The sequence below is a fragment of the Pelecanus crispus genome, chromosome 8 (assembly GCF_030463565.1).
Source record: "Pelecanus crispus isolate bPelCri1 chromosome 8, bPelCri1.pri, whole genome shotgun sequence".
NCBI classification, from domain to species: Eukaryota; Metazoa; Chordata; class Aves; order Pelecaniformes; family Pelecanidae; genus Pelecanus; species Pelecanus crispus.
Genome location: NC_134650.1, coordinates 26,385,287 through 26,411,349, shown reverse-complemented (window position 1 = coordinate 26,411,349; position 26,063 = coordinate 26,385,287). Strand labels below are relative to the sequence as shown.

The 26,063-nt window shown below is 50.2% G+C and overlaps 2 protein-coding genes across 2 annotated transcripts; both read left to right on the top strand.

Annotated features, from left to right (window-relative positions):
• The first annotated feature begins 1,347 nt into the window (after positions 1–1,347).
• Positions 1,348–11,724, top strand: PNP (purine nucleoside phosphorylase). The gene is made up of 6 exons (XM_009486444.1): positions 1,348–1,370; positions 4,734–4,903; positions 5,201–5,304; positions 6,706–6,881; positions 10,376–10,566; positions 11,507–11,724. The coding sequence occupies exons 1-6, from the start codon at positions 1,348–1,350 to the stop codon at positions 11,722–11,724; spliced, it is 882 nt and encodes a 293-aa protein (XP_009484719.1).
• A 6,926-nt stretch (positions 11,725–18,650) lies between these two features.
• Positions 18,651–24,830, top strand: CALB2 (calbindin 2). The gene is made up of 11 exons (XM_075715087.1): positions 18,651–18,741; positions 21,893–21,969; positions 22,171–22,260; positions 22,350–22,430; positions 23,335–23,391; positions 23,505–23,582; positions 23,731–23,786; positions 23,986–24,025; positions 24,118–24,171; positions 24,385–24,456; positions 24,714–24,830. The coding sequence occupies exons 1-11, from the start codon at positions 18,651–18,653 to the stop codon at positions 24,828–24,830; spliced, it is 813 nt and encodes a 270-aa protein (XP_075571202.1).
• The last annotated feature ends 1,233 nt before the right edge of the window (positions 24,831–26,063 follow it).

Sequence of the window (26,063 nt, the reverse complement as noted above, 5' to 3'; positions counted from 1 at the left end):
TGAGGGGGACACTGGGTTTCTGCTTTCCAACATGAAGTCTCTCTCTCTAAAAATGCCCATTTTTTTGTGGCTGCATTTATTACCTTGTTTGACTTTGAAGTTCTCTAAGAGAGTTTCCTGGGGCAACCAAGGGGATGTTTGATGTGTGGTCTTCAAGACCAACAAGTAAACATGAATAATAATAAATATTATTAATAAGAATAATAACAAGTCATAAGAAATATTATGAGACCTGAAACTGGTGTATCCCAATTTTCTAAGTTGCTTTTTTGACTGGCTGATTTGTCTAGGAATTGACAAGCTCTGATTAAGGTTTTCTCCCTTCTTGGGATATTTATAAATTCTATTCCCATGTGGCCTTTCTGGATCTAGTAAGCTATGAGTGCCTATTGGAGCTGTAGCCTTCCACTTGGGGCACGTAAAGTGCTCTGCTCATCACCAATTTTCATAAATTTTTTTGGCATCCGCTTGTCTTGGAAACATCTATGGGTCTGTAAAATGTAGTTCACATCAGTTATTGGGATCTGACACTGTTGCACAGACAGACACATATGATAAAGTTGTTTGAAGCTTTATTTCCATGTAAAACAAAGCTAAAGTTAGAGGGGAAGATGGTGGGGCCCCTAATTTTTTTCCTGTGTCTTCCATAATGTAATCAGCTGAACAGTGGTTTAGCATACCTGAAGACAGTATTTGCTTTTGACATGGGTGAGGCAATTAAATGTGAGAAAAAAAAAAAAATGGGGGGAGGTAATGGGACATTGCCAGTGGCTGCCATGAAAGAATGGGAAGAGAATGATGTGAGATAGAAAAGTCTCGTTGGTTGGTGCAGTAGTAGGCGGTGCAGGTCATCTTGCAGAGTCTGCACACACCCAGTGAGCTCATGCCATGCTCCCAGGGGTTTGAATTGCAAAGGAGCAGGTGACTTCAGCTGCTAGCTAGTTCCCAGTTGACGCAAGAGTGTGCAAATCTATGCAGATCCATTGTCAGCCACTCCTCTCTGGGAGGCTGCTGAAAAGTTCTGTGCGTGCGTGTGAACTTTCTAGGCTTAATCTGCATTATAAAGTGTGTGTGTGTGCGTGTAAGCTTTCTGCAGAGCTTTAGAGCATATGTGTCATGGGGGGTGAGACCAGAAAAGCAGATGTCCTGAACATGCCCCTCCTACTCGGGGATTAGAGATGCTCCTGGGAAAGCAGAGAGAAGCTGGGACACACCTCCGTGACTCACTGCCAGAGACAGCAGCAGCTTCTGCAGGTTCAATGGGCCTCTGCTCTTTGGTCAATTAAAACCCTGCAGCTCCATTTCCAGCAACCATCCCCTTCTTTCGGTTAAGCAGAGAGGAGGAGGATGGCCTATGCTGAGGAAGACAGGTAAGGTGCTGTGAAATAGGGGATGCACAGACATCCAAGCTAGAAGGGGCTAGCAAAATTGCATCGCTTTTCCTCGCCTTGTTTTCCTCTTCTTCCTACTGGGCACTCAATAATGTCAGGCAAGCACTGCTCAGAAGTAAACATCTTACTATTGAAGAGGAATCTGGCCATCTGCCTGTGTCAGGTGCTGGTATTATGAAATATGGCAATGACCATGGCAGGTGACCTTGGGAAAGGTTATGGGCCGGGAGAGGCAAATATCGTGGTGTGGAAAGGCATACACTGCAAATACATATGGCAGTATGCCCCTCTCTGAAGTGTAGTGCTTTATCAGTTTATTGGGATATGTCTGCTTTTTACATGGATTTGCTTTCAACCAACCTAGAAACACAATGAGGGTGGGGTTTTTTTCATGCCATAAAAGATCTGTCATCAGTGACAGTCCTGTGTTTTGCAACAGATGCGTTTCTCCAGTAGATGACAGCAATCACAATAAAGGGGATTGTGTTTTCAGCTGATCCTGTGATTTAATCCAAAGCGATGTTACTGAGCACTATTATTAGATGTGCATTGTTGGAGACGGGGTAGCTATAGGGGGGCTTTGTGCTACATGTATTAATTCGGGCTGTCAAAAAGCTTGCACAGACCTTGGGCTCATGCAGTTCCAGGCTAAACTTTGCATTTGGTGACCCACAGGTCAAACTCTCCCTCCACTGCTGCTGAGCAGGTATCTCCTTCGTATTCAGTATTCAGAACTTATCTGTGCCTGCCAGTCCCCCGTGATGCTGTGCATCCAGAAGATTTCTGAAAACTAAATATTGCAAGCAGGCACAGCAGATTAATTTTGGCATTGCTGTGCTCTCAAGCACTGGGGACAGCTCTGGCATGTCCAAAGCCTTTGGGATGGAGAGAGCTCTGCAAGGCCCCTGTGCGCCTTCTGAAGCTCGTTTCAGGCCAGGAGAGTTACATAGCACTGGAGTTTTACTTCTTTGGATAAGAAATACTTTAACATCTTCTGTTTAGAAAGGAAAAAATTCCCTCAAACTCAGCACAACTCAGTCAATCCGAATGTCTTCAGTGGGCATGGAATCAGATTCACCCCACGCTCCTAAATTTTCTGGGAATATGGGAATAATATCAATTTTTTAATTTATTTTGCAAGGGTGTATGCACCTTTTAAAAAAAAAATACCAAAAAAGGGGGATTAGTGGTCAAGTAGAAGAGCAGATCCTAGTGACCTCATTCTTTTCTCATGCCTGCCACAGGTACGTCAAAAGCTTGAGTATTATGTTTAAATTCTCTTCGTTCCCTCTAATTTTTAAACAAGGATTGCAGTTATTCAACAGAGAAATTGGGGGGGAAATTCATTAATATATGTAAAGCACTTTTAAAGCTTTTCTCTGGGAGCAAGGGATAATATTGTCAGTTAAGTGTAGGCTTCATTAATGTCACTTTCATAGCTTTTGCTTATTTCAAAAGCTCATGGTACACTTGGAAGATTCAACAATACCTTATGGTAAATAAACTTTCTCATTTCCAGACTTTTCCTTTGAAAATTATTTTAGCTAAGTATGACTCTTCGTTTTAATTCATGCATATGGAAGTTATTTCTTCCTGCTGGCTTGCAGGTTTATGACATACTCAGGTATTTTTGACATCACAGTCCATAACTAGGAACGTATTTGATATATCAGACATTGGACAGGACTTATAGCAGGAGCTGGACAGCTAGGAGATGAAAAAGCTCAAAAGATATCCATTGAAAAACTACTTGCCTTGTCAGTATAAAGGAGGAAAAAGCATTATAGAATTGAGATCCTGCATTTGAATATCTGATATTCCAGTTTAGAGGAGCCAGGTGTGCACTGACAGTCAAATTGTCTTCATCAATGGTCTCAGACCTCCTGGAGTGTGGAGCACCACTTTGAAAGCTTTTCTGTGTGTCCTCTAAGACTGCAGACAGCAGAATCACAGCATGACTAAGTTTTGCACCTCTGGAAACAAGAGTCTTGATTTAAAAAAAAAAAACAAGAAACATTCATGAAGCAGACAGTGACTGCTTATCAGCATCTCCAGTCAATTTTACATCACCTTCAACCTTGCAGTACCTGATTCTCTCACACCTTAATAAGCAGATCAGCTTTTCATATAGAGAACCTGCTGCCCCTACCTGTGTTGGTTCACTCCGTGACCCAGTCCTCTACTACACAGAGTCATTAATTCTACTCATCAATGGTAACGATTGAGTCACTATCAAGAAATGCTATCAGTACCCTTGCTTTGAAGAGTTTCCAGTCAACCTTGATATTGACTTTCAGAAGATACCTCCATTGTCCTATTGGAAACAGGATTATGGGATTATTCTGCTATTGATTGTGTTTCAAAACAGTGATTAATGCATCTGATGAATACTGGACTGACAGGCCTAAACACTGAAGTCCTCTCTCTTCCCACGAGACTGATATACAACAGGCAGTGTAATGCCAGCTTCTATCCCACCTTCTAGCAATGTGCCTCAGCGCTGGATAAGACAAATTTTTTGCCAAGGTATTTGAGCAGTCCCCCTCTTAAATCAGACAGCATAAGCCCAGGAGCCCAAATTCCTGTTTTTAATTTCTGTTTTGATGTAGACTGATGTCATTGGGCCTCTTGCCTATGACTAGACTGCAGGTGTGACCCACTCCCCACCCTGTGGGAGAGGAGAGGATGAATGAGATCTCCATGTTTAGCCTCCTGTACTGAAACCATAAGGTATTGAGAAGGTGGATGTTTGAGATGCATTACCAGCCCCAGAAGGAAGCACTGGGAGCTGATGGCAGTCAACACTTATGAAGATTGGGTTCTCCATCTCTATAGATGATGCTTCCCAGTAGTCTACCTATTGCAGAGGATAGTGTCTACTCCTTCATCAGCACATCATCCCAGCCATCCTGTACAGGTGCCCTTGGACTTCCATCCTCTTGTATTTTCCTCATCACAGGTTGGACATCCCCATGCACACACATATAGGCTACAATTTCTCAGACTAACTGTGCTTTTGCATTCCTTCAGTAACTCAGGAGAGACCAGAGCCCATCAGAAGCAGGAGTGGTTATGCCTTGTGACATTTCTGTGATCTAGGTATCATCAGCCATTCTTCCACTATAGAATGAAACTGGCAAAGAGGATTCAAATGATTTGCCTCTGGCCAGGAGTAAAATATACGAGATTAAAAGTGAAACATCTTCAGTAATAGCAGTGAAGCTTCTGATATTTTAGTCTTAATTTTTTTTTTTTTTCTTTGCACCTTTTCAGGACTTTTATCCTTTGAAGCTTGTTCTTTGGATGGGTTGATAGTGTCACTGACCTGTCCTCCTTTTGCAGAAATAGCTACGAGGTGTATAAGGAAACAGCCGATTGGTTACGCGCCCGTACCATCCAGTGCCCAAAGACCGCCATCATCTGCGGATCTGGACTGGGAGGTCTGGCCGATGCGTTGGATAACAAGACAGTCTTTCTGTATGAGGACATCCCTCATTTCCCGCAGAGCACAGGTTAGCGCAACCCAGGGCATCAGCAACCCATCCATCAGCAGCCTGCAACAGCCTTACAGTGAGATAACTCAAGTCAGTGTGCACCACTTCACATTGGTCTGCAAACCAGTCCCTCAGTGGTGAAATGTGTGTTCACGGTAAAAAACCCTACATATTTCTGTGCTATGGTATTTATTTAACATTCAGCTCCTGGTTTCACAGCACTTGGCCCCGCTGTAATGCATAATCATCAACTGACAGATCCCTCTAAAGTCAAAGACCTTGAGACCTGTAACTAAAATGACTATTAATTTCCAGTTGCAGGGCATGTTGGCAGATTAGTGTTTGGGGAGCTGAACGGACAGCCCTGTGTGTGTATGCAGGGACGCTTCCACTATTACGAAGGGTACTCTGTCAACACGGTGAGTTCTCCTTAAGAAAATCATTCACGTAGGGGGACATATGTTGTAAAAGATGCAAAAGTGACTGCTTGCTTTGATATCTAGCTGCAGGAGGTTAGCTCTTGCAATGAACTTACATTGTTCTTGCAGTGAATCTTGCTTAGATTTTAGATTTCTCCCCCAAAAATAAAATTGGGAGTTCACACTAGGAGGTAGTCAGCTTCTGCTAGGTGAAGCTGATGCTGTGCAGCCACACAAAGTTGCTAGGCCTGCTATACTCACAGGGCAAAATAGTTCATCATACAAAGCAGATTAATTTACATGCTTTAACTCAGTCATTTTAATCTTGATTTAAATCAGCAACCAGGAAACTTTGAGTGATAAGAATAATCTATTTTCATCTTCTTTTGCATTTGTATAGTTTACAGCTTTTTTTTCCATAGAAAAAACTCCCTGGCTAGCGTAGCTTAGTATACTCTCCCAGTTAACATATGGAAGTATGTGAATATTTGTGTTTATATTACCTAACATGCATGTATGTAGATTTCTGTTAGAAAACACCAATAATATTTATTTTACTGGCTGATAGTTTTGTGTGTTCTTTTTTATTTGGATAGCTTTGAGATTTTAGTTGTGGCTGAGGTCAGTTTGCATTTGGGTATAAACTGCAATACTTGGCACCACCCAACATTTATAGAACAAAACTATTTTAAATGCACTTGATACAAAACTTGGTTTATCAAAACATGTTTGTCTATTAAAATGAACTCATTTCTTAAAGAAGTGATGTCCATAGTTAGGAAATTTTCTGCTCACAGCTGCTTTAGCATTTTAGAGGTATCAGATATCATCCTGATTCCTTCCTGAGTCCTCAAAATCAAACTCCTTCTTTTTTTTTCCAGCTCACAATTGTTCCTTAACTTTGGATAAGCAGGTCACTGAAGTGAACTAACATGAATAAAACGAAGTGAATAAAATAATCTCTATGCTTCTGTGAAATGCATCATTGCTGTAAAAAGCTGGTTTATCAATTACACTCCAAGTCCATATGCATAAGTAGTTACTTCAATCAGCACAGTGGTTTGATCTCTGCAAAACCTTGGCAGCGAGGAAAAATTATCTGCATATTCTTTTTGTACCGCATTTATTTGACCTTAGTGCAACTGTAGAAAATATGGGCTTGAATTTTAATGGTATTAATTTCAACATTATTTTTAATATGTTTAAAAAACATTGAAATTCTTTCAATTTAAATTGGTGGAAAATTTAAATTTGGAGAAAAATTTGTTTTGTCTCCTTGTAGCCTCATATAGACCATTCTCTGCACCATATAAGCTGTCCACAAATTGTGATACTACATTAGTAGTAGTAGCTGTCTACGAATTGCGATACTCATTGCATATATGCCACTGGTTCTTGCAGGTCACCTTTCCCATCAGGGTCTTCTTTCTCCTGGGGGTGGAGATCTTGATTGTCACAAATGCTGCTGGGGGACTGAATCCCCACTTCCAAGTGGGGGACATCATGTTCATAAGAGATCACATCAGCATGTTTGGTTTAGGAGGGCAGAATCCGCTGCGTGGACGAAACGATGAGAGGTAAGAAGGCATCAGCCCCATGTTACCAATTAATTCTTTCTTCCTCCAGCCACAGGATAGGACTGCCAGTTGCCCCTGCTGGCAAATGTTTACTGAGAGGTAGAGTTTGGCTCCAGGTGCCCATGAGGGAGAAGTTAAAGCAATAGCTGTGTGTGCTGTGCCACCTGCCCTGCCTTCCCCAAGCACCTTTCCTTGGTTGTTGCTTACTCTTATAAGCCTATAAGCAGTTTATACACAAACCTCCAGAGGGTTTTGTTCTATAAGAGTAGGCTTCTGATCCTTCTCCTGACATGGCCAGTCATACTGTCTGCTAAAGAGACCCTCTGCTGTCTCTTCTTTTCAGTCCCTCTCTCTGCTAGTTACTCTTAATTGAGCAATCTGGTGAACTGCAGTGTCTCCAGCCTGCATTTATCAACAGCCGTTTCCGGTCTGATGGAACTGATATGACAGAGGCCAGACAGTAAGTTGATAGCAGAGCAAAGATGAAACCTCAGAATCTCCTGATAATCACCCTTGTATCCAGGTCATTAAACCGGGGTGTCTTTGTTAACATCACGTATTCACTGAAGGCATCAGTCTGTTGAGAGGTGGTTGTCTTGGCAGCCTCTTGGGAGAACTCGAGATCTACGAGAGTGACCTGCTGCTGGTTGAGCTGGGAAATCAGGTTTCCTGTACTAGCTGTGTAGCAGGATCCTTATCCCGTGGACAGTGCACAGAGGGGCTTGTAACACATCTTCACCCGTGGACTGCAGTTGCCACCAGACATAGGGTTGCTTTGAGCAGGAGGTTGGACTAGATGACTTCTTGAGGTCCCTTCCAACCTGAATTAATCTATGATTGTAAAACCCTTCCAAGGCACCATCAGACTGGTAGGGTGGAAAGCAACCAGTGCCAGCAAGGTCACAGCACTGAGAGGAGACATGCCAGATGGGCAAGTGTTTACAAAGGGAAGCCTTTTGGCTCTCAAATGGGGCTAAAAAGAGCATGAGGACACATCCACTGGAGATTCAGGCTGAGAAAAGGAGAGCACATCAGGTGTTGGGAAAGTCAACATGGAAGCAGTAAAGATCCAGGGCTGTCAAGAGTCTTATGGCAGGAAAGAAAGAGGCTGGACTGTGACAAGGAGATAACAAAGAATTATTTCCTATCCAGGCTGGCAGGAGAGAAGCCAGATGAAAGCCAGGTGTGTGAAGCCAGAGGACAAGCAACAGAGGTGGTGAAGGAGGTGGTAGTTTATGAGCAAAGGGTGAGTTTAGATAATGAAATGGTTAAATACATTGTTGGGTTGGTACCTTCATCTTGAAAAAAAAGAACTTGTTTGCAGGGCAGGCACTTGGACTGTCCTGGGATCTTTCCAAAAAGAAAGTTCTGGCTGAGAATAAGGTGGTCTGCCTGGTTTCCAGTTAAAGTTAGTTCCTTCCTGATGTAATGCCAGACCTAGCTTCTGCTTCTGAAGAAATCTGAAAGATGCTAGCATCTACCTCAGGAGAAATAAATGCTGTTCTGCGATTCAGATAGCAAGAGGACAGTACCCATCTGAAGCGGAACTTCTTCACATCGTCATAGGTATTGGTGTGGGTTGGAGGAAAGAGTGATCAAAAGCACAGAAGCCACATGGAGGAGTGTTTAAAGCTCTCTGGACTTGCATAATCACTCAGGAACAGGAGGAGAAATGGCAACCAAACAATAACTGCATCTGGACAACATTCAAAGGCAGAATAACTGTCTCATTGCCTCCCAAGAGCAGCTTCCCGATGAAGACTGCGGTGCTCTGGGAGGTGACTTTTGTACTGCTGACCAAGGCATCAAAATGGGCAAAAGGTCGTTATGAATCAGCTTCCAAAGTATTGCAAAGCTGAGCAAACTCCTCCTAAAATCCAGTTCAGCTCAGCCACCAGGAAGGATTTATCTAAGCTCAACAGAGTAAAACTAGAGGCAATGAAGTGATGTGGAAAGGGAATATACTGCAAGAATCTGAGGACTGAATTTAATAAATTAGAGATTGGCTTCTGTATTGCTGGCCATCCTTCAGGAAAGAGAAGCAATTTTCATGGTGATGAATACCTATTACCTTAGACCAGATGGGAAAGTTTATTTTTATTTATATAATATTTTAGTGTTTAAAAACATAAATAAGCCACCTACTACCCTAAACATTCAGCTGGAAGAACATGTAAACAAGCAGGAGCTTTAATAGCCTACCTGAGGGACCTAGTCCACTTCTACTGAACTGAGTTAGTGAACATGGCTGGGAGTTTATTTTCCAGATTTTCTCAGCAGCAGCACACCAGTCTTTGCCATCTGCTGCTGTTCTCCTTGAGTCAGTAGTAGGATTTTCTCAGTCAGGAGCAGGACTGAGCTGTTATCTTAAGACCCAAAGCAAGCAAGAGACCCAGCCTTGAAGCACAGGATGAAGGCTACCTAAAATATGGCCCTGGAGCTCCAACATGTGCTACTCTACCCATTTCCCTGCAAGGGAGGACACCTAGAATGGGATGTTGCTGCCTAAATGTAGACATCTAATACCATCTGACACTCTGCTCAGTATCCAGTACCCATTCTCTGGGGCTGGCAGGTGCATTATAAGACCTACAGGATGCATGCATGCTCTGGAGAGGCAGCTGAGGGGCAGGCAGAACCCACTGGGGCACCTCAAATGGGCAATTGGATTGCACTTCTGTCCTAGAAGAGTCTCCAAGTTTGTACTTGGTGTGATCTTGCTGTGCCAGGAACCAAATGCAGAACTGGATGCTCTTTCCAGGGATATATTTTCTGACTAGCAAGCTTTGTTCATCTGCCTTGCAAAGAAATTCATTCCTTGAGGCCCTTCAAACTAGACAGTAAAGGGGAAATACTCAAATCTCAAGTGATTTGTCCAGTGCATCCAACTCTGTTTCTGTTTCAAGCATGTGAGTGTTAATGTGCTGACAGGACAGCCCTTGATGTTGTGGTACGGGGCATCCCTCTTCGTGAGCCTGGTTTAGTAGCTGCCTGCTGTGATGAGCCTTAAATGTAGTGACCAATGCTCCATCAGACCCTGCTCAAACCCCCTCCCTGGGATGACCTTTGGGACTCAGTGCCACAGGGACCCTGCCTGCAAGCTGTCATGCAGGAGAAGCAAAGGGCAGCAACTGTCTGATGGACAATGTTTAAAAGTCACCATGGGCAGTTATGGGGAGAGAGGTAATTGACCATCAGTGCCCTCTGGATACACAAATCCTTGGAAAGACCGTTCCCGAAGGGTTTGTGTGGTAGCAGCCAGACCTTCCAACAGCCATGACCTCTACATGCTGAGGGTCTCAGGCGATTAGATCTAGCAGGAATGTCATGATGGCAGAAGTATCTGATGGTGAAGCTGGGATGAGAGAGATTTCATCTGTGGCAAGTCTGCCCTTGACGTTTCCCTTTTCTCCAAAGGGTGAGCATCACTGAACTGATGAAGGGAAGGTAGCACTAGCAATATCAGCATTGCTCTGCCCTTTACTGCCTTGCAGGTTTGGAGTGAGGTTTCCCTGCATGTCAGATGCTTATGAACAAGATCTGCTCAGCCTGGCGAGGGAGAGTGCACAGGAGCTGGGCTTTCTGGGCTTTGTCCGAGAAGGAGTGTACTGTCTACTGGCTGGTCCCTGCTATGAAACCATTGCCGAGTGCCACATGCTGCAGGCGCTGGGAGTGGATGCTGTAGGTAAGCTGCCTGGGCTGGGCTGCTACGGTTGGTTGGGCACATGGATTAAACAGTTAATTCTGCTCAGGGCTGACTTTCTTCAGTTTTTGACTCTCTAAGTCTCCTGGGCCTAGAGAAATGAGCTCTGTATTTCTGCTTAGTTCTGCAGTGGCTTAGTGCAGCTCCTAGGATGGATCTGCAGAGAGTCTGTGTGCTTATGGCTGCCCAGGACAGGGATCCCAGCACAATGTTGTGTTTATTTCCCAAACACAAATCTCCCATGCTCAGATGGCTCGACTTCAGCAGGACTGAGTGGGGCCCAATCAGAAATAAAGTCTTTTTCTATTATTTTTTAAAATTCTGACACTATAAGGATTTTCACTGTGCATCTTCCCTACAAAGCAGCCCTCCGTAAGAGTCTTGGTTGTTTAGGGACGGTAATTATGGAAATCTTCCTAATCACATACGAGGAAGGTCAGTGTTATCATCCATATCATTCCTCCAGCTTGACCCCTGCATCATTGAAGCAGCTCATGGAAGTCTGTTCATCAATATCTGCAGATTCACTGTGTGAGTAAAGGAGTTCAGCTTCCCACAAAGCCATTTTTCTTTGCAATAGCTTTTTTAGCCAAGAAAGAAAAGAGCCAAATGACACAGCACATCAGTACTTCTCTTAGCAAGACTGCAAGCAGTCTGTCATGTCTTGGGGAAAGAGATGTAGTGCTCAGGAATCAAATGTGGGTGGTTTATTGTGCTGAGCAGGGTTGTAGCTGTAGTGCTACAACTATTACAGCTTTACAAGTATCGCAGGCTTTAACTATTACATAGCTCAGAAACAGAGAGCTGTGGGGGAATGAGACAAGGGCATGTGCAGAAGGTAGGATCATGGTTTGCAGCCTTGGAGAGATCTTGTTTTGCTGTAAATCCTGACTCATCCTGGTCCTTTCCTCTCCTGCTGTAGGCATGAGCACTGTCCCAGAAGTAATTGTAGCCAGGCACTGTGGCCTCCGAGTCCTTGGGATCTCCCTCATCACCAACAAAGTGGTGATGAGCTACAACAGTCAAGAGAAAGCCAACCACGAGGAAGTGCTGCGTGTCTCGGTGGTCCGGGCTGAAGCCCTGCAGAAATTGGTCACGCATCTCCTTGGCAAGCTGGGGGAAAGCACAAACTCTCCGTGACCTCCAGCCATTTATCATCCATATCATAACACGTGAACACGAGCAAGTGCTGGGGGAGAGCTGTTGATGAGACTGTCCCCTTCTGCTGTCCTGATTTTGAATAGACCTTTTGATCTTTGCCCCTGTGCTTTAGCTGGTCAGGTGCAGAGCTTTGCTTTGAATTTTGCCAGTGATCCCCTTGTTAGTAGCCAGTGACCAAAACAGTTTTCTGGCACTTAAACAAACAGGGTCTGACCTCTGGCAGATTCCCAAACCCATACATCAGCAATGAGCCCCTCAGTACCGTGAGCTCCAGCTCTCCCTTGTTCTGCTGCAGAGCGTTTGGTGTTTCTTGCCCATGGTGCTGCCTCTCTCAGCACAGTGCCCTCCTCCCCCATTGCACTGAGCCCCTACACCATGAGCCAGGTCGAGAGCTGGTCACAGGGCTTGGTGCCTGCTGGGCATGCTTTGTTAGGACCTGAGCTGAAGCTGGTGGAAGTCCACAAAAAGTCTGCGTTTTGCATGAGGACCTGGATAGGTAAAATGGGCTAGCCTAAAGATGAGATCTGTCCGGAACAAGCAATGCTGCAGAGCAGGCAGATTGCAATTGATTTTACAGCTTTGAAAAACAGTGCATCCCCATGCATGGGGTTGTGTTCCCTTACCACCCCTGAAGGTCTCACCAGAAGTTTCTCTTTGCTCAATTCTTGGTTCTTCATGACCAGCCACAGAGCTCAGTAGCTGTTTGCTACAATGCAGCATGCCTCCAACACCCCCTGACACCTCTCTGCTCTGTTTCCAGCCTTGAATCACTATTGCCCTGTTTTACAGGGGCAAAAGTGCAGCTCAGGTAGAAGGCATGACTTGTCCATGCATGGTGTAAAAGTGGCCAAGCTGTAAACAGGATCTAGGTCCATCTCTGCCTGTTTTTGTTCATTGTCTTTCTGGATGTTTCGGAGACCAGCAGCTTGAGCCACTTGCACTGGAGACCGGTTACCTTTTGGTGCCCCAAGACAGAGAGATCAGTTTGACCCAGTGTTTCACCCCAGCTTTGCTCTGCTGCCGTCCCTGCAGCAGATGTTGGAGCACCAATGGCTTGTGGAGCTTAGTGATGTGAAATTACAGTGGAAATTATTTTGGAACAGGTATGATACTTTTCTGACTTTCCTGGCCCTCTTACATGAAGAAATTGAGCCTAGCAGTGAGTAAAGGACAAACAGGAGAGGCCACCATGCTCTTTTACCAGCGTGCTGATGGTCTATCAAGGAAGGGTGACTACTCACCAGAACAGTGCATTATTCATTGTTCCCCAAAGGTCAAGCTGAGCTATGGATGCAGCTGGATGTGAAACAGTGACTGTAATTATTAGGTAACCTTTTTCCCTTCATTTGTCTCAGAGTTCTTTATAAAGCCCATCACTGTCATAGCTAAATGTTTTCAGTTGACAGTGGTCTGAACTGAAGACACCCAACTGGTCATGGAGAGCTCCCAGTCTGCCTTCCTAAATTTAGCTGATTAATTTTTTACCATTGACACTCGCCCTCGGTTGCACACTTCAGCCTTCCATGACATGTCTTTAGCTCCAGGCACAAAAGGATGTTGTGGCCTGGTGAGTTTTTTCTGGATGGGTATTTGCTTGAAGCCCTTTGTGCTGCAATTACTGGTGTCAGCTGCTGTATTACTAATGGTGCAGGTGTTGCCACCAGGAGGAACAGAGTTGTGCTGTGCATATCCTTCATGAAAAGGTAGCATTTCAGGTGTGGGAGAGATCTTGGGGTGGCCACCCCATCCCCTTCTCTTCCCTGGCCAGGGTTACCTGTGTTCAGTCCTGACAAACATCTGCCCAGCCTGGTCTTGAGGACTTCTGGAGGGGGAGAATTCATTGCCTGCGCTCTACTGGACAAGTCACTTGTTCAGCAGCTCCTGGCACTTGGAAGAGTCCTCTGAGACAGCAGCTCTTTCCATTTGGTGGGCCTGATTGTCAAGACAGTCTCAGAGACTGGCTTTGATGGTAATATGCAAAGGGAGAGACTCCATCCAGCTCCTTCTTCTACACGGATGTTGCCTTTTCAGGTCTAGCAGGAGTGAATTGCTCATCAATGGTGGCAGCAAAAGCAGTGAAATATGAAAAGTGGCAGATGTGCAGAGCAAGAAAGAACCACTTTTACCTGCTCCCTTTTCAGACTTGTCCCAATATGAGCTTGTTACAGGGCAGAGAGGGAGCAGATAATTTCCCCTGCCTAGAAAAATGGTGCTTCATATTCATCTAATTAATACTTGGTAAATACAAAGTCTCTCAACTGCAAGTGGAAGACAGCTGTGCAGCTAGCTGTAGCTAGAGAGCAGCCAGAGTAGCTAAAGCTGGGATTTCAGCAGACTCCATTAATTAATCAGAGTCAGGCTGGACTGCAATGTGAAGGGAAGCATCCAAAAAACCTGCTGTTGTGCTGGTACTTCTCAACCCAGGCTTGAGATGATGAGGAGCTTGGCAGCAGCACCTGCTTTCAGTAGGCTGGGTGTGCTCCTCTCTCCAGCTGTACCAGAGGTAGAGTGTGAGACCCAGACCATGCACTTGTATCTGAATACAACTTACATACAACTTAAAACTTAATCTGAAAATCACCATGCAACTAAATCTTTGGCAAATTATGCCTGTTTTAAAAGAAATATTTTCTACATAACATTTGAGCCCTCTTACAGTTGAGGGCTCTTCTTTCTGCTGTCCAAGGTTGACTGGGATGGCTCAAACTCTGCATGAACATCCCGATTTTTGTCCCTGTAAATGACAAGAGGGGAAAATGCCTTGGGCACTTTGGAAGGGATCTTGCTCACGCTTTGGGAGAGAGGGAGAATACAATTAACGAGTGAATTCGTCTGGTTTTGGAGTTGCTTTTAATTAATTTTTTTTTTTTCCTGCTGCTGAGTTTCAAAAGGCTGAAATACAATGATGCAAGTGGGGGAAGATGTGTGAGAAAGAAACTGGGAGGAAATAAAACCTGCTGTGATCCTGAAAACAGTGGTTTTGTTTGCTGTGAGAGTACCACTGGTTAGAAAGGAAAGAGTCGCGTAGCTGTACCCCCTGCATCCAACCCTCCAGGCTGGGGGACAGCCCTGGGGGATGAGAGCACCCAGGCTCAAAGCTCAGGATAATTAGGACCAACATTTGACCAGCACTTTGCACAGGTATTTCTTACTGATCCCACTAGGCTGAGCAACTCTCAGATGAAAAAATACCAAGAACCAAAGGATCTCAACTAACTTTTGAGCAGCTGAAAGCTATGATGGGCTGCAGTGGTATCAGTGCAACAAGTCGTTTGCACCAGAAGTAGGATGCGGTTACCTTGATGCTGCTCACTGGACATCCTGTGGGACATGGCACACTTCTGTTGCTGAATCCTGTGCCTTTTATTTTGTTCTCTTAGTGCTTTCTGGCAATGTCCACGGCTGAAATGAGTAGATCGTAACACAACCTCAGCTTCCTTTCACTCCTGTACTCTATACCACTTATCTATTTTTGAAATGTAGGCTATTATGGTCATAAGGATAAGCTGGAAGATGCATGGAAAGCTAAAAAAAAACGCTAGCAAGTAGAAAAAGAGAACCCCAAATTGTGTGACTGATTGTGGCTTTTTCAGTGCTATGGTTAGCAATGAGTTCAGGTGCTGCCTGGGAAGTGAATGCCACCAGCACAGGCAGTCCCATGCTGCAGTGCCCATGGCAGGGGCACCCATGGAAGACCTGTGTTAGTGCATGGCAGAACTGGCACAGCACCTCCTTTACTCTTACAGCCATGGTTTCATGAGCCAGTCTGGCCCATCCTTTGTGCCAGCCCTTTCCTTTTCCTTGCTCATCAGTCCAGAGAAAACTTTTCAGGTCATGGGGTCCTGCTGCTTCCAGTCCGTTGGAGAAGATGGAGATGTTATATTGATGCCCTCATGTGTGATTCACATAAAAGTGTGATGTCAAGACAAGAAATCTCTGATACAACCCTTGGCTGGACCATATCATGAGTTTTTAAGTAGAGATCTCCACTGTTATCTGAGAAACACCCTGCAACCTCAAAAAAAAAAAATCTGATTGTGTGATCCGCCCTGTTTCCTTTGCAAGGCTCAGTTCCCAGACTCTTTCTTTTACATGAGATTTGCTGTTTGCACTCTTTTCTACATAAAAGTAAATAAAAAAGCTTTTAAAAAATGTGCTCTCTGTCTCAGCTCAGCAGCTGAACATATGCTTTGCCTTCAAGTTATCAAAATTCCCTTAGAAATTTCTCTTTACTGAAAAAACTGCAGTTGAATTAAGGGGTTTCTGCTATGGTGGGGTTATTTTTGTCCAAAAGCTTTAGGTCTTCACTGCAAGGATTTTGTATGCTAGAAAGAATTAAACTCCTCTCTGCCAGCTGAATATGTGGAGCAAGAGGGACCGGTGCAGGTCATGGCAGTTGGCTGATCTCAGTTCGTTGCTGAATTAAAGCCTGACTCTGTAAGCAGCGTGATGGTCTGTTATTTCCAAAATCTCATGGCACTTTCAGAGAGGAGTTGGTTTAAGAGCCAGAACATTGGTGAAGGCGGGAGGGGACCATCCAGCTTTTTCTCCTGCAGAGGGGACATACTCTCATGCCATGCCCAGATCCTGGACACCCATGCTGGGAGATGGCTTTAAACAGAAAAACAACCACTGCTTGCTTTCCTCAACTGAAGCTTTACAGCCTGCTCTCTAAAACTCTTTTTTCTCAATCTTAGCAAACTCCTTCCTGGAGTGATGAGTTCTTCTTGCCCTGCCAGGTGCTTTGCAGAGGCAGCTCGAGGAAGTGTTTCCCCAGGAATGGTGGGGAGTGCGTTCAGGGCACTGCTGGAGCCCCAATTTTGCTCCCAGGTGCCAACTTGGAGCAGCCTCTGGTCTTCATCAGCAGAGAGGTGGGTGCCCTGGAGCAGCGTGACAGTGCTGGGCTGTTGACCCAGAGCCATCCCCTCTATGGGCTGGGGCTCTGCTCCCCACGGAGCAGATGATGGACCAGTGCTGGGGACTGTGTTCCCCTGTGCCCATTCTCCCCCCAGCCCAGGCACACCTGGGGACACATCCCTAAGCGCAGCCCTGTGGAGACAGCAAGTGTCCGCTCTCAGCCCCCAGGAAAACTTTGCTCTGGAGGGAGGGGGACAGAAAAGCAGTGGGCTCTGCTGGGGAAAAATTGTGCTCCAATAATGGGAAAAGGAAGCTTTTTTTGGGACTCATCTCCATGCCAGACACCAGGAAACGTGAACTGAATACCTAGGACACCCTTCAGTGTCTCTGTGTGTGCTTGAAGGCTGCCTTGTGCAGCAGGGAGGAGGAGAAGGCCATCCCACTGCTCTGTGTCCCAGCATGGCTCTCCTTATGGGATGCTGGTGCAGCATCTCCCTTCCCATGCCCAGAGTCTGGCGTCCTGCCCTGCCCCAGCTTCCCACAGCATTAAAGCCGTGCTTGGGGCCATCTCCATTGCACTGAGCTCCTCCAGTCCCCAAGCCTGCTCCCCCTGTGATTCGGGGGGAGCACCTCGCATCCCCTTTTCTCCCAGCCAAGAGACAAAAACAAGATGCACTGGCACCCGGCAGGATGGGCACTCCCCCGATGATTCCCTGCAGCTGCTTGCCACCCATTACATCCGTGCTCTGCGCACATCTGAACTTTTCTGCCTTCTTCTCATCTTTAATTAAGCACTTGTATCGGCCAAGCCTTCTCACTGATCTGAATTATATTTTTTTTTCCCCTGTAGTCATGGCAACGCTTCCCCTGGGCAGGCTGCTCTGGAGCCAGTGACAAACCCCATGTGTGGCTGTTTGTTTGGGCCTGGAAATTTCCCTGCCATTTGGGAAAACTTGGGAAAAGAAAATCCCCCGATGAGCTGGCAGGCAGCAAGGGGAGCCAGGGTGAGAAGCGTTGCTGTTTGGGGTGAGCATCACTCCCATCCCTCCAAGGAGACTCCCTCCATCAGGGATGGCAAAGCCTTGATCCGACGGTTCCTTGTTTTTTCCTCTGAAAAACGGGCACAGTGTCCAGGTTTTGCGTCCTCGCCCCAGCCACGGGTCACAGGTGATGGCCCCACTGCAGCCATCGCAGTGGCGGTGGCACTGGGGCTGCCTCAGTCCTGCTCCTCTCATGGGGACCAGCAAATCATGAGCTGTGAAGCTTCCATCAGGAGCCCAGCAAGGCAGCGGAGCAGCAACAAGGCGCACAGATGTGGTGACACCGGGCAGGGATGCAGTGGCAGGGGTAGGGTCGGGTGGCACAGGAAGAGATGCAGGGACTTGGGGAAGGGATGCAGTGACAGGCAGGAGGAGGTGGCAGGCCAGGGCAGGGTGACAAGGCAGGACTAGGTGTCAGGACAGGGGTAGGTGACATTAGGCGGGGCAGGTGACATAGGGCAGGGATAGGTCGCATGGGGCAGGGGTGGGTGGCACAGGGCAGGGGTAGGTGACATCAGGCAGGGCAAGTGACATAGGGCAGGGATAGGTGACGAGGCAGGGACAAGTGGCAGAGCGAGGGCTGTCCCCCACGGTGCTCAGTGCTGCCCCCGCCGGTCCCGGTGTGCCGGTGTCCGGGTGTCCCGGTCCCCCCTCGGTGTCCCGGTGTCCCCCCCCCCCCCCCCCCCGCGGTGCTGGTGTCTCGGTGTCCCGGTCCCTCCTCGGTGTCCCGGTGTCCCCCCCCCCCCGCGGTGCCGGTGTCTCGGTGTCCCGGGACACCTCCCCAGTGTCCCGGTGTCCCGGTCCCCGCCCCGCGGTGCCGGTGTCCCGGTGTCCCGGTCCAGCTCCCCCGTGTCCCGGTGTCCCGCTGCCCGCCCCGTGCCGGGCCGGTGTCCCGGGGCAGCGGCGCCCCCTGCCGGCGGCGGGCGGCGCCGGTGCCGGTGCCGGCGGGTATAAAAGGCGGCGGCGGGCGGGCGGCGGCGGCAGCGGCGGCGGCGGCGGCAGCGGGAGATGGCCGGCCCGCAGCAGGCCCCGCACCTCCACCTGGCCGAGCTCACCGCCTCCCAGTTCCTCGACGTCTGGCGACACTTCGACGCGGACGGTCAGTCCCGGGACGCGGGGAACCCGCCGTCACCCCCCACAAAACCGGCGGAGAGGGCACCGGGCTGAGCACCCCCGGGAGCGCGGGGCGGGGGGGATGATGGAGAGTCCCCGGGCATCCCGTCGCGGGGAGTCCAGAGGAGGAGGTAGAGCCACTGCAGCCGGGGGAAATGGAGAGCCCCTGGGGTGATGGAGAGATCCCGGAGTGCAGCCCCATCGTGGTGAGCTCTGGGATCGGGGAGATGATCGGTCCCCCAGGACCTCCCTGTCGGGAAAGGATGGGGAGTCCCAGCCCCGGACCCTGCTTGGAGCCCCCAGCCCGTGGGACATTGAGACCAGGGGTGCCCCAGGTCTTCTTTGCATGGTCCCCAGGTGCCAGGTCCCCTGAGGGCTGGGGTTTGCTCAGGGCTGGTGTGGCCTCTGGATGCTGGCTGGGGGATCCTGCCCTTCCCGGGGAAACCCTTGCCCACCCTCTGCCCCCTCCATCCCCCCTGCTTTTGCTGTGGCCCATCCCTGGCACCTGGGTTGCCTGGAGGTGTGGGGGCAGCATGGCCACCAGCCTGGCCCCAGGGAGGTGGGGGGGTGACAGAGGGGGTGTCTCTTGCCTGAAGTGGGGTGAGGAATGGCCCCTCCATGGCTGGAGTGCTTGGTCCCTCTCCACCTGCTCCCCAGCTCCATAAAACCTCTCCCTAGGGATGCTGTGGCAGTGGCTGTGTCCCAAGTGGGGACTTCACATCCCCATGGAGTCACAGCTGGGCATGCCACCCCTGGTCCCCATCATTGCCAGCCCCAAAAAGGGGGGGGGGGGGGAGGCAAAAAGGGGTGGGGGAGGGAATGGGGAAGGCAAAAAGCAGCATCGTCTTGGTGGGAAAATAGTTTACTTCAGCACCATGGTGTGGTGCAGGAGCCTCAGCCCACTGGGAAGAGCAGCCCAAGGGAAAGCTCTCACCCTTCCCTGGGTCTCCTGTCGCTGGGGGGAGGTTTGGGGACCAAAACCCTCCTGGGAACTGCGCCATGTAGCATCCCTGGCTGCGCTGCTGGAGCTCAGCCTGCGCTGGATGCCCTCCTGGCTGCACCATCAGGGCCCCTCCTGCAGCTCCCGCAGTGCCGGGGACACAGGCACTGCTGATCCTGTCACCGCTGGAGCTGGCACTGGAGTAGCTGGGGGTTGGTGAAGGTGGGACAGTTGCACCCCAGTGGGAGTGGGCAGCTCCTGGTGTGGGTGTCAAGCTGCCTTCTTGCAGCACATCCCACTGCACCCTTGGATGTGCTCTGTCATCTCCAAAGCACAGGGGCAGGCATGGATCCAGCATGGCCTGTGGCCCCTGGGCAGGGCAAGGATGTTGGGCTGCAGCACAGCAGGTGCCTAGCAGAGGAGGGACTCAGGTAGCAGGGGAGATGGTGGCCTTGATGAGGATGATGCTCAGTCACACCGGATGGGAGTTCCAACAGCCCCGGCTGCTTCTCTCCACCAATGGGCATGGGGTGATGGAGGGACCTGGGGTTCATCCCCCTGTGGACAGGGCTGTCTCACCCATGCTCTTCTCTGCACTTAAACCCCTCCAATGGGGCTTTTAGCTGTTTCCTCATGCCCTGGAGGTGTCCCCTTGAGTGTCTTTGATGTCCTCACTTTGCCAGCCATGGCTGTCCCATGGCTCTGCAGCACAGGGAGGCTCCGGGGATGCTGGTGCAGCCACACGGACCAGCTGTGGCTCTCCAGAGGGGATTTTCTGTGTTGCTCCACACACCGCCACTCTGCAGACATGTATCAGACCTGTCCAAGCTGCTGCCTGGGGGAAACCAAGCTATCAGCCATGGCTTTTCTTGGTGGTGTTCTTTTTCCCGGCTCAAAACTCTTGCTGATTTTTTTTTTTCCAACTGAATTCAAAGGAGCTTGGGGCTCTCCTGCACCCACAAAAACAAAGCCCCTGGGAAGGGCAGTGGAAAGCCAAGCCCCTCTATGGCTCACCCCGGCACTGCCTGAACCCCTCATCCCCTCCTGGGAGGGATGCTGCCTATCTGTCAGGATGTGGCTGTCAGCAAGGAAGGTGCCCTGGGACTTCCACAGGCGCTTCCAGCCAGGATGTGGATGGGTTATTCCCAGCCTCCATGTTGCAGCAGGGAGGAGATGCTGCCGGGGAGCCTGCAGGTGATGATGCTGGAGGCAGCACAGAGCAGGGCATTGCGGTCCAAGCCTCTGAAAGCTGAATAGGGAGAGACGTTTTGGGGGAATGCCCAAGAGGAACAGCCCTGGCTATCCCTTGGTTAGGCACTTTGGAGGAAAGGGCAGCATCCCCCAGCTGTGCCCAGATGTTGTTGGGAGGAAGGATTTCTGGCAGCACTGCAGAGCCAGTGTCCTTGCTGCAGTCCCCTGGCTGTGGCATGACCCCACTGCTTTGGGGCACACCAGTCACCCCCTCGAAGTCACCAAGCACCACTGCTGAGGCAGCGATGCATGGTTATGTTGTGATGGAGTTGTCCTGCTGCTGAGCATCCTGCAGGCAGGGAAGGGCTGTGGATACCCTGTGTTCTGTAGGAACCACATCTCAGCACAGATATCGGCAGGGGCAGGGGGTGTACATGGGACAGGGACCTTTCTGAACCCCCAGTCACCTTGGAGACCAGCACTGGGCTCCCTGCCCTGGGGGCTGACCCCATCCCCAGGGCTAATCCTACACCCGGGGGTGATGCTGTGCCAGGTGCCTCTCCATTCCCTGTTTACCCTTGCTGGCCCCTGCCGTGGGTTGAGAGGAGACAGTCCTGGTTGCGGGTGCTCAGGAAGGAAAGGTTTAATTAAACCACCCAGTTAAAGTATCAGATACAGAAAATGCAGCAAACACTGGGATGGGGACAAAGCCCCTGGGGATGGGGACAAAACCCCCCATGCCCTACAAGCAGGTGCAGGGGACAAGCCCAGGGCTATGCCCCCTCTCCCTTGCTACAACACAGGGGACTCCAGCTCTCTGCAAATTCAGGCATCACTGGGTTTGTATAACACTCAGCATCAGCCAGCATTTCTTTGCTGCTGCAGTTGCCTCAGAGCCATGTCACCACGCAGAGGGGGACAAGCGCTGCATCCCCCAGGAGCATCCCTCCCTCGCCTCCTACCCTCTGACACTGGGGGTTCTTACTGCATTTTTTTCCTTCCCTAGGAAATGGCTACATCGAAGGCAAAGAGTTGGAAAACTTCTTCCAGGAGCTGGAAAGCGCAAGGAAGGGGGCGGGTGTGGTAAGGGCCTCTCCTGGATTTACTCCCCCCTTCCTCCTTTCCCTCCTGCCAGAGGGTTCAGGCTCATGTCAGCCCTGTTTGGGAATGGCACCGACAAGCAGGACCAGGGCAGCTCAGGTTTTGCCGGCTCCCAGTGGTGAGGGAAGCGGGGGACACTGGCACAGGGGCTTAAACACTCCCATCCCCTCTCCTTGCTGGCAGGACTCCAAGAACGATAACTTGGGTGATAAGATGAAGGAGTTCATGCACAAGTATGACAAAAACGCAGATGGCAAAATTGAGATGGCAGAGGTAAGTGGTGCTGACCCTGCAGACCACTGGGATGCTCACAGTCCTCCCCTGACACTCATGTTCCCCCCTGATGCTTGTGTTCCCTGCAGCTCGCCCAGATCCTGCCCACAGAGGAGAATTTCTTGCTGTGTTTCCGCCAACACGTGGGCTCCAGCTCGGAGTTCATGGAGGTGAGCGGGGCGGGCTGTGCTGAGGCTCCCTGTGGGATTCGGTGCCCGCTTCCACCACAGAAAAACAGTTGGGAGCTGGCATTGCCCAAACTTCCCTAGTCTCCCCCAAACTGTTGGCTTTAACTCAGCATCAGGAGGCAGGGTGGGGCATCCTAGTGTGGATGGTGCTGGTTTTGGGGGGAGAGCAGGAGTGTGATGAGTTTTCCCAGTCCTCCGCGCTCCTTGGGCACCTCTCAGGGCAGCCGGGCACCTCGTCCTGGTCCCCAGGTGGGGTGAGCTGTGGAGATTTGGAGCTGTTTCTGTAAATTCCCCTTCAGAGGTGGTCAGCCCTTAGTGCCCAAGGGATGTGCTGAAGCAGACAATGCTGCTGGATGTGGCTCTGGGCCACCCCAAAACCTTGCTGTGCCCAGACATGGGGTGAAACCCATCTGCAGGGCAGGAGAGAAGTTCCCGATGGGGACCGAAACACAGCTGGGGATGGAGAGGAATGTGCAGCATCCCAAGGGGGGGAGAGCTTGTGCTTGGAAAATGAAGCCAAGGTGGAGGCAATGGATGAAAGAGGAGCACCCTGTTGCACAAGGAGGGGTCAGCGGAGGCTATTGCTTAATTGTGGGATGCAATCAAATATTAAAGCCTTGCCTCGCACGCTGGGGCAAGGATAATAGCGCTTGAACTCTTGGTATGGGGCTAAACAAAAGGGGGCCTTGGAGAGCATCGAGCCCCAGAGGAGAGCACGTGGCACCGGTGAGGCCACCACGAGCAGAGATCAGAGCTGTGAAATGACCCCTCTCTGCTAGGGTGGCAGGGGATGCTGCAGGTGGGGTGTTATGAGGGTACACACATGTCAGTGGGGGGAAACGTGGGGTGCAAGCCCATGCTAATGTTCGCAGTGGCTGCTTTGCAGGCTTGGCGGAGGTACGACACAGACCGCAGTGGCTACATTGAAGCCAACGAGCTTAAGGTGGGCTGCGGGGCGGGCTGGGATGGATCCCTGCTGGGACAGCCGGGGATGGGGACAGCCGGGGATGGGGACAGCCAGGGATGGGGACAGCCAGCAAAGCCCTCTCCTTCCAGGGCTTCTTGTCGGACCTGCTGAAGAAGGCGAACCGGCCTTATGATGAGCCCAAGCTGCAGGAGTACACGCAGACCATTGTAAGTGGGACCTCCGGGCTGCTCCTGGGGGACCACGGCTCTCCTGGGGTAGGGCAGTCCCCCCTGGGGGGTCTTGCCACCCCGCAGTGGGTGGGAGGGAGGGGAGGAGGAGGCGATGGGTGACCAGGTGCTGCTTGTGTCCCGGCAGCTGCGGATGTTCGACATGAATGGCGATGGGAAGCTGGGCCTCTCAGAGATGTCCCGGTAAGGTCATGAGCAGTGAGAAGGAAGCAGTGGGGAGGGAAAGACACCCTGAAACACTTGTGTCTAGGAAGAGTCTGCTCCATCTTCCGAGGAAAACAGTTTTCCTCTTTAATTTGCTCATGTTTCTAAGGGAAAAGTCATTGTGATTTAAAGTGTCTTTTCCTGGCTGCTCCCTGGTCATCCCTGCCTTCTTTTTCAGACTTTTGCCTGTGCAAGAAAACTTCCTTCTGAAGTTTCAGGTAAAATAAAAATAATAAATAAAAACATTCCTATTCCCTGCTTGCGCCTCCATCCCCTCCCTCACACTCCGGTGTCCCTTGCCGCTGCCCAGGGGATGAAGCTGTCCTCAGAGGAGTTCAACGCCATCTTCGCCTTCTATGACAAGGTAGGGAAACCACCCCAAATAAATATAACTCGGCAGGAGCGGGGGGGAAAAACCACAACAAACAAAACCCCAAACCAACCCACGTGTTTTCAGTTGGGTCAATTCCCCACTCTGATTTGGGGTGTGAGTGCTGGGTTTACCCCTGGCTGTGCTGGGTAAGAGTTGTGGGGCTTGTGTCCTTCCCCCTGCTGACGTCCCTCCCTCGTTATCCAGGATGGGAGCGGCTTCATTGATGAGAACGAGCTGGATGCACTTTTGAAAGACCTGTATGAGAAGAATAAGAAAGTAAGTGGGGAAGAGTAAGTGGGGGACGGAGCCTGGGTGCTCCCCCAGACCTCCCCTTGTGCCTCCTTCCCTCTCCAGCAGCATCTTCCACCCCCTGTGTCCCTGCTCCTTGGGGACCAGGAGAGATGCTGGTCCAGATGCCAACCTTGTGTCCCCATGGGAGGCTGCACTGGAGCTGGGGAAGGAGTGTCCTAGCCTGGGGGTGCCCCCCAGGGAGAAACAGGGTATCCAGCTCCACCACACCCTGTTCCTTGCAGGAGATGAACATCCAGCAGCTCACCAACTACCGGAAGAGCATCATGAACCTCTCCGATGGGGGCAAACTCTACCGCAAGGAACTGGAGATCGTGCTCTGCAACGAGCCCCCCATGTAGGAACCCTACCACCACCCCGCACTCCTCCTCCTCCCTGAAAATGAGCACAATGGCGGAGCACCCACCACTGCAGTGCTGGTGGGGGGGTGGTGGGTGCTGAGCCCCCGGGCTTCAGCTCCCACCACCACCCCTCCATGGTCCCCCCCACAGCTCCTGGGTTTGCTGTAGGTCGTTAAAATACCAGTTTGGGGGTGATTTTTTTTTTTTTTAACCCCATCTGCCTGGTTGCTTTAATTTTTTTTTTTTTTTTTTTGGGGGGGTGTCCTTTGTTTGGTCTCTTCTTGTGTTTCTATCGTTTACCAAAGAACAGTTTACAAATAAATTCAAGTACTGCTAGACCGGAGCCCCTCTTTCCCTGTCCCACAGGAAGAGGTGGGACGCCCACCCCAGCCCCAGTGGGGACACAGCTGCTGGGTGGGGGAGGGAGTCAGAGCTTTTTGGAAAGCCCCTATAGAATTGGGGGGGGGGGGGAGGGAAGTTGGAAAATCCCTGGGGAGCAGAAGGTAGGCAGGCTGGGGACGCTGATGTCCCCAGCTTGGTGATCTCTGGGACAGCACATGCCCCAGTAACTCCCAGTTACCCCTCCCAGACCCTGGCAAAGCCTCAGGGACATCCCAGGGGTTGTGGCCCTGCCCCCTCCCCAGTTTAAGAGTCGCAATGCCACCTTTCCACCAGTGGGGGGGGGGGGGGGGGGCACCCTGGTCCCCCCCACCCAGTGGCCTGGCACCGGGGTGGGTGCTGGGGGACGGCCGTGTGCCAGGGGAGCCCCCCCACGGGTGTCAGGGGCATCAGTGGGAGCAGGGTGCAAGCGTGTGTGTGTGTGGGGGTGAGTGCAGTGCTGGGTGGGAGTGGGGGGGCAGCCCCTGTACTGCCCAGTATGGCCCAGTTCAGCCACGTATAGCCCAAGTATGGTGCAATATAGTCCTATATGGCCAGGTACAGCCCAGTACAGTCCTATACAGCCTGGTATCCTGCAGTACAGTCCTGTACAGCCCAATGTGGTACAGTACAGTCCTATACAGCCCTGTATGGCTCCATACAGTCCTGCATAGCCCTGTACAGCCCCATATGGCCAAGTACAGCCCAGCAAGACCCCGTACAGCCCTATGCAGCCCAGTGTGGCCCAATACTGCCCTGTACAGATCTGTGTGGCCCTATATGGCTAAGCACAGCCCAGTACAGCCCTGTATGGCTCAGTACAGTCCCATATAGAATCATAGAATCAGTTAGGTT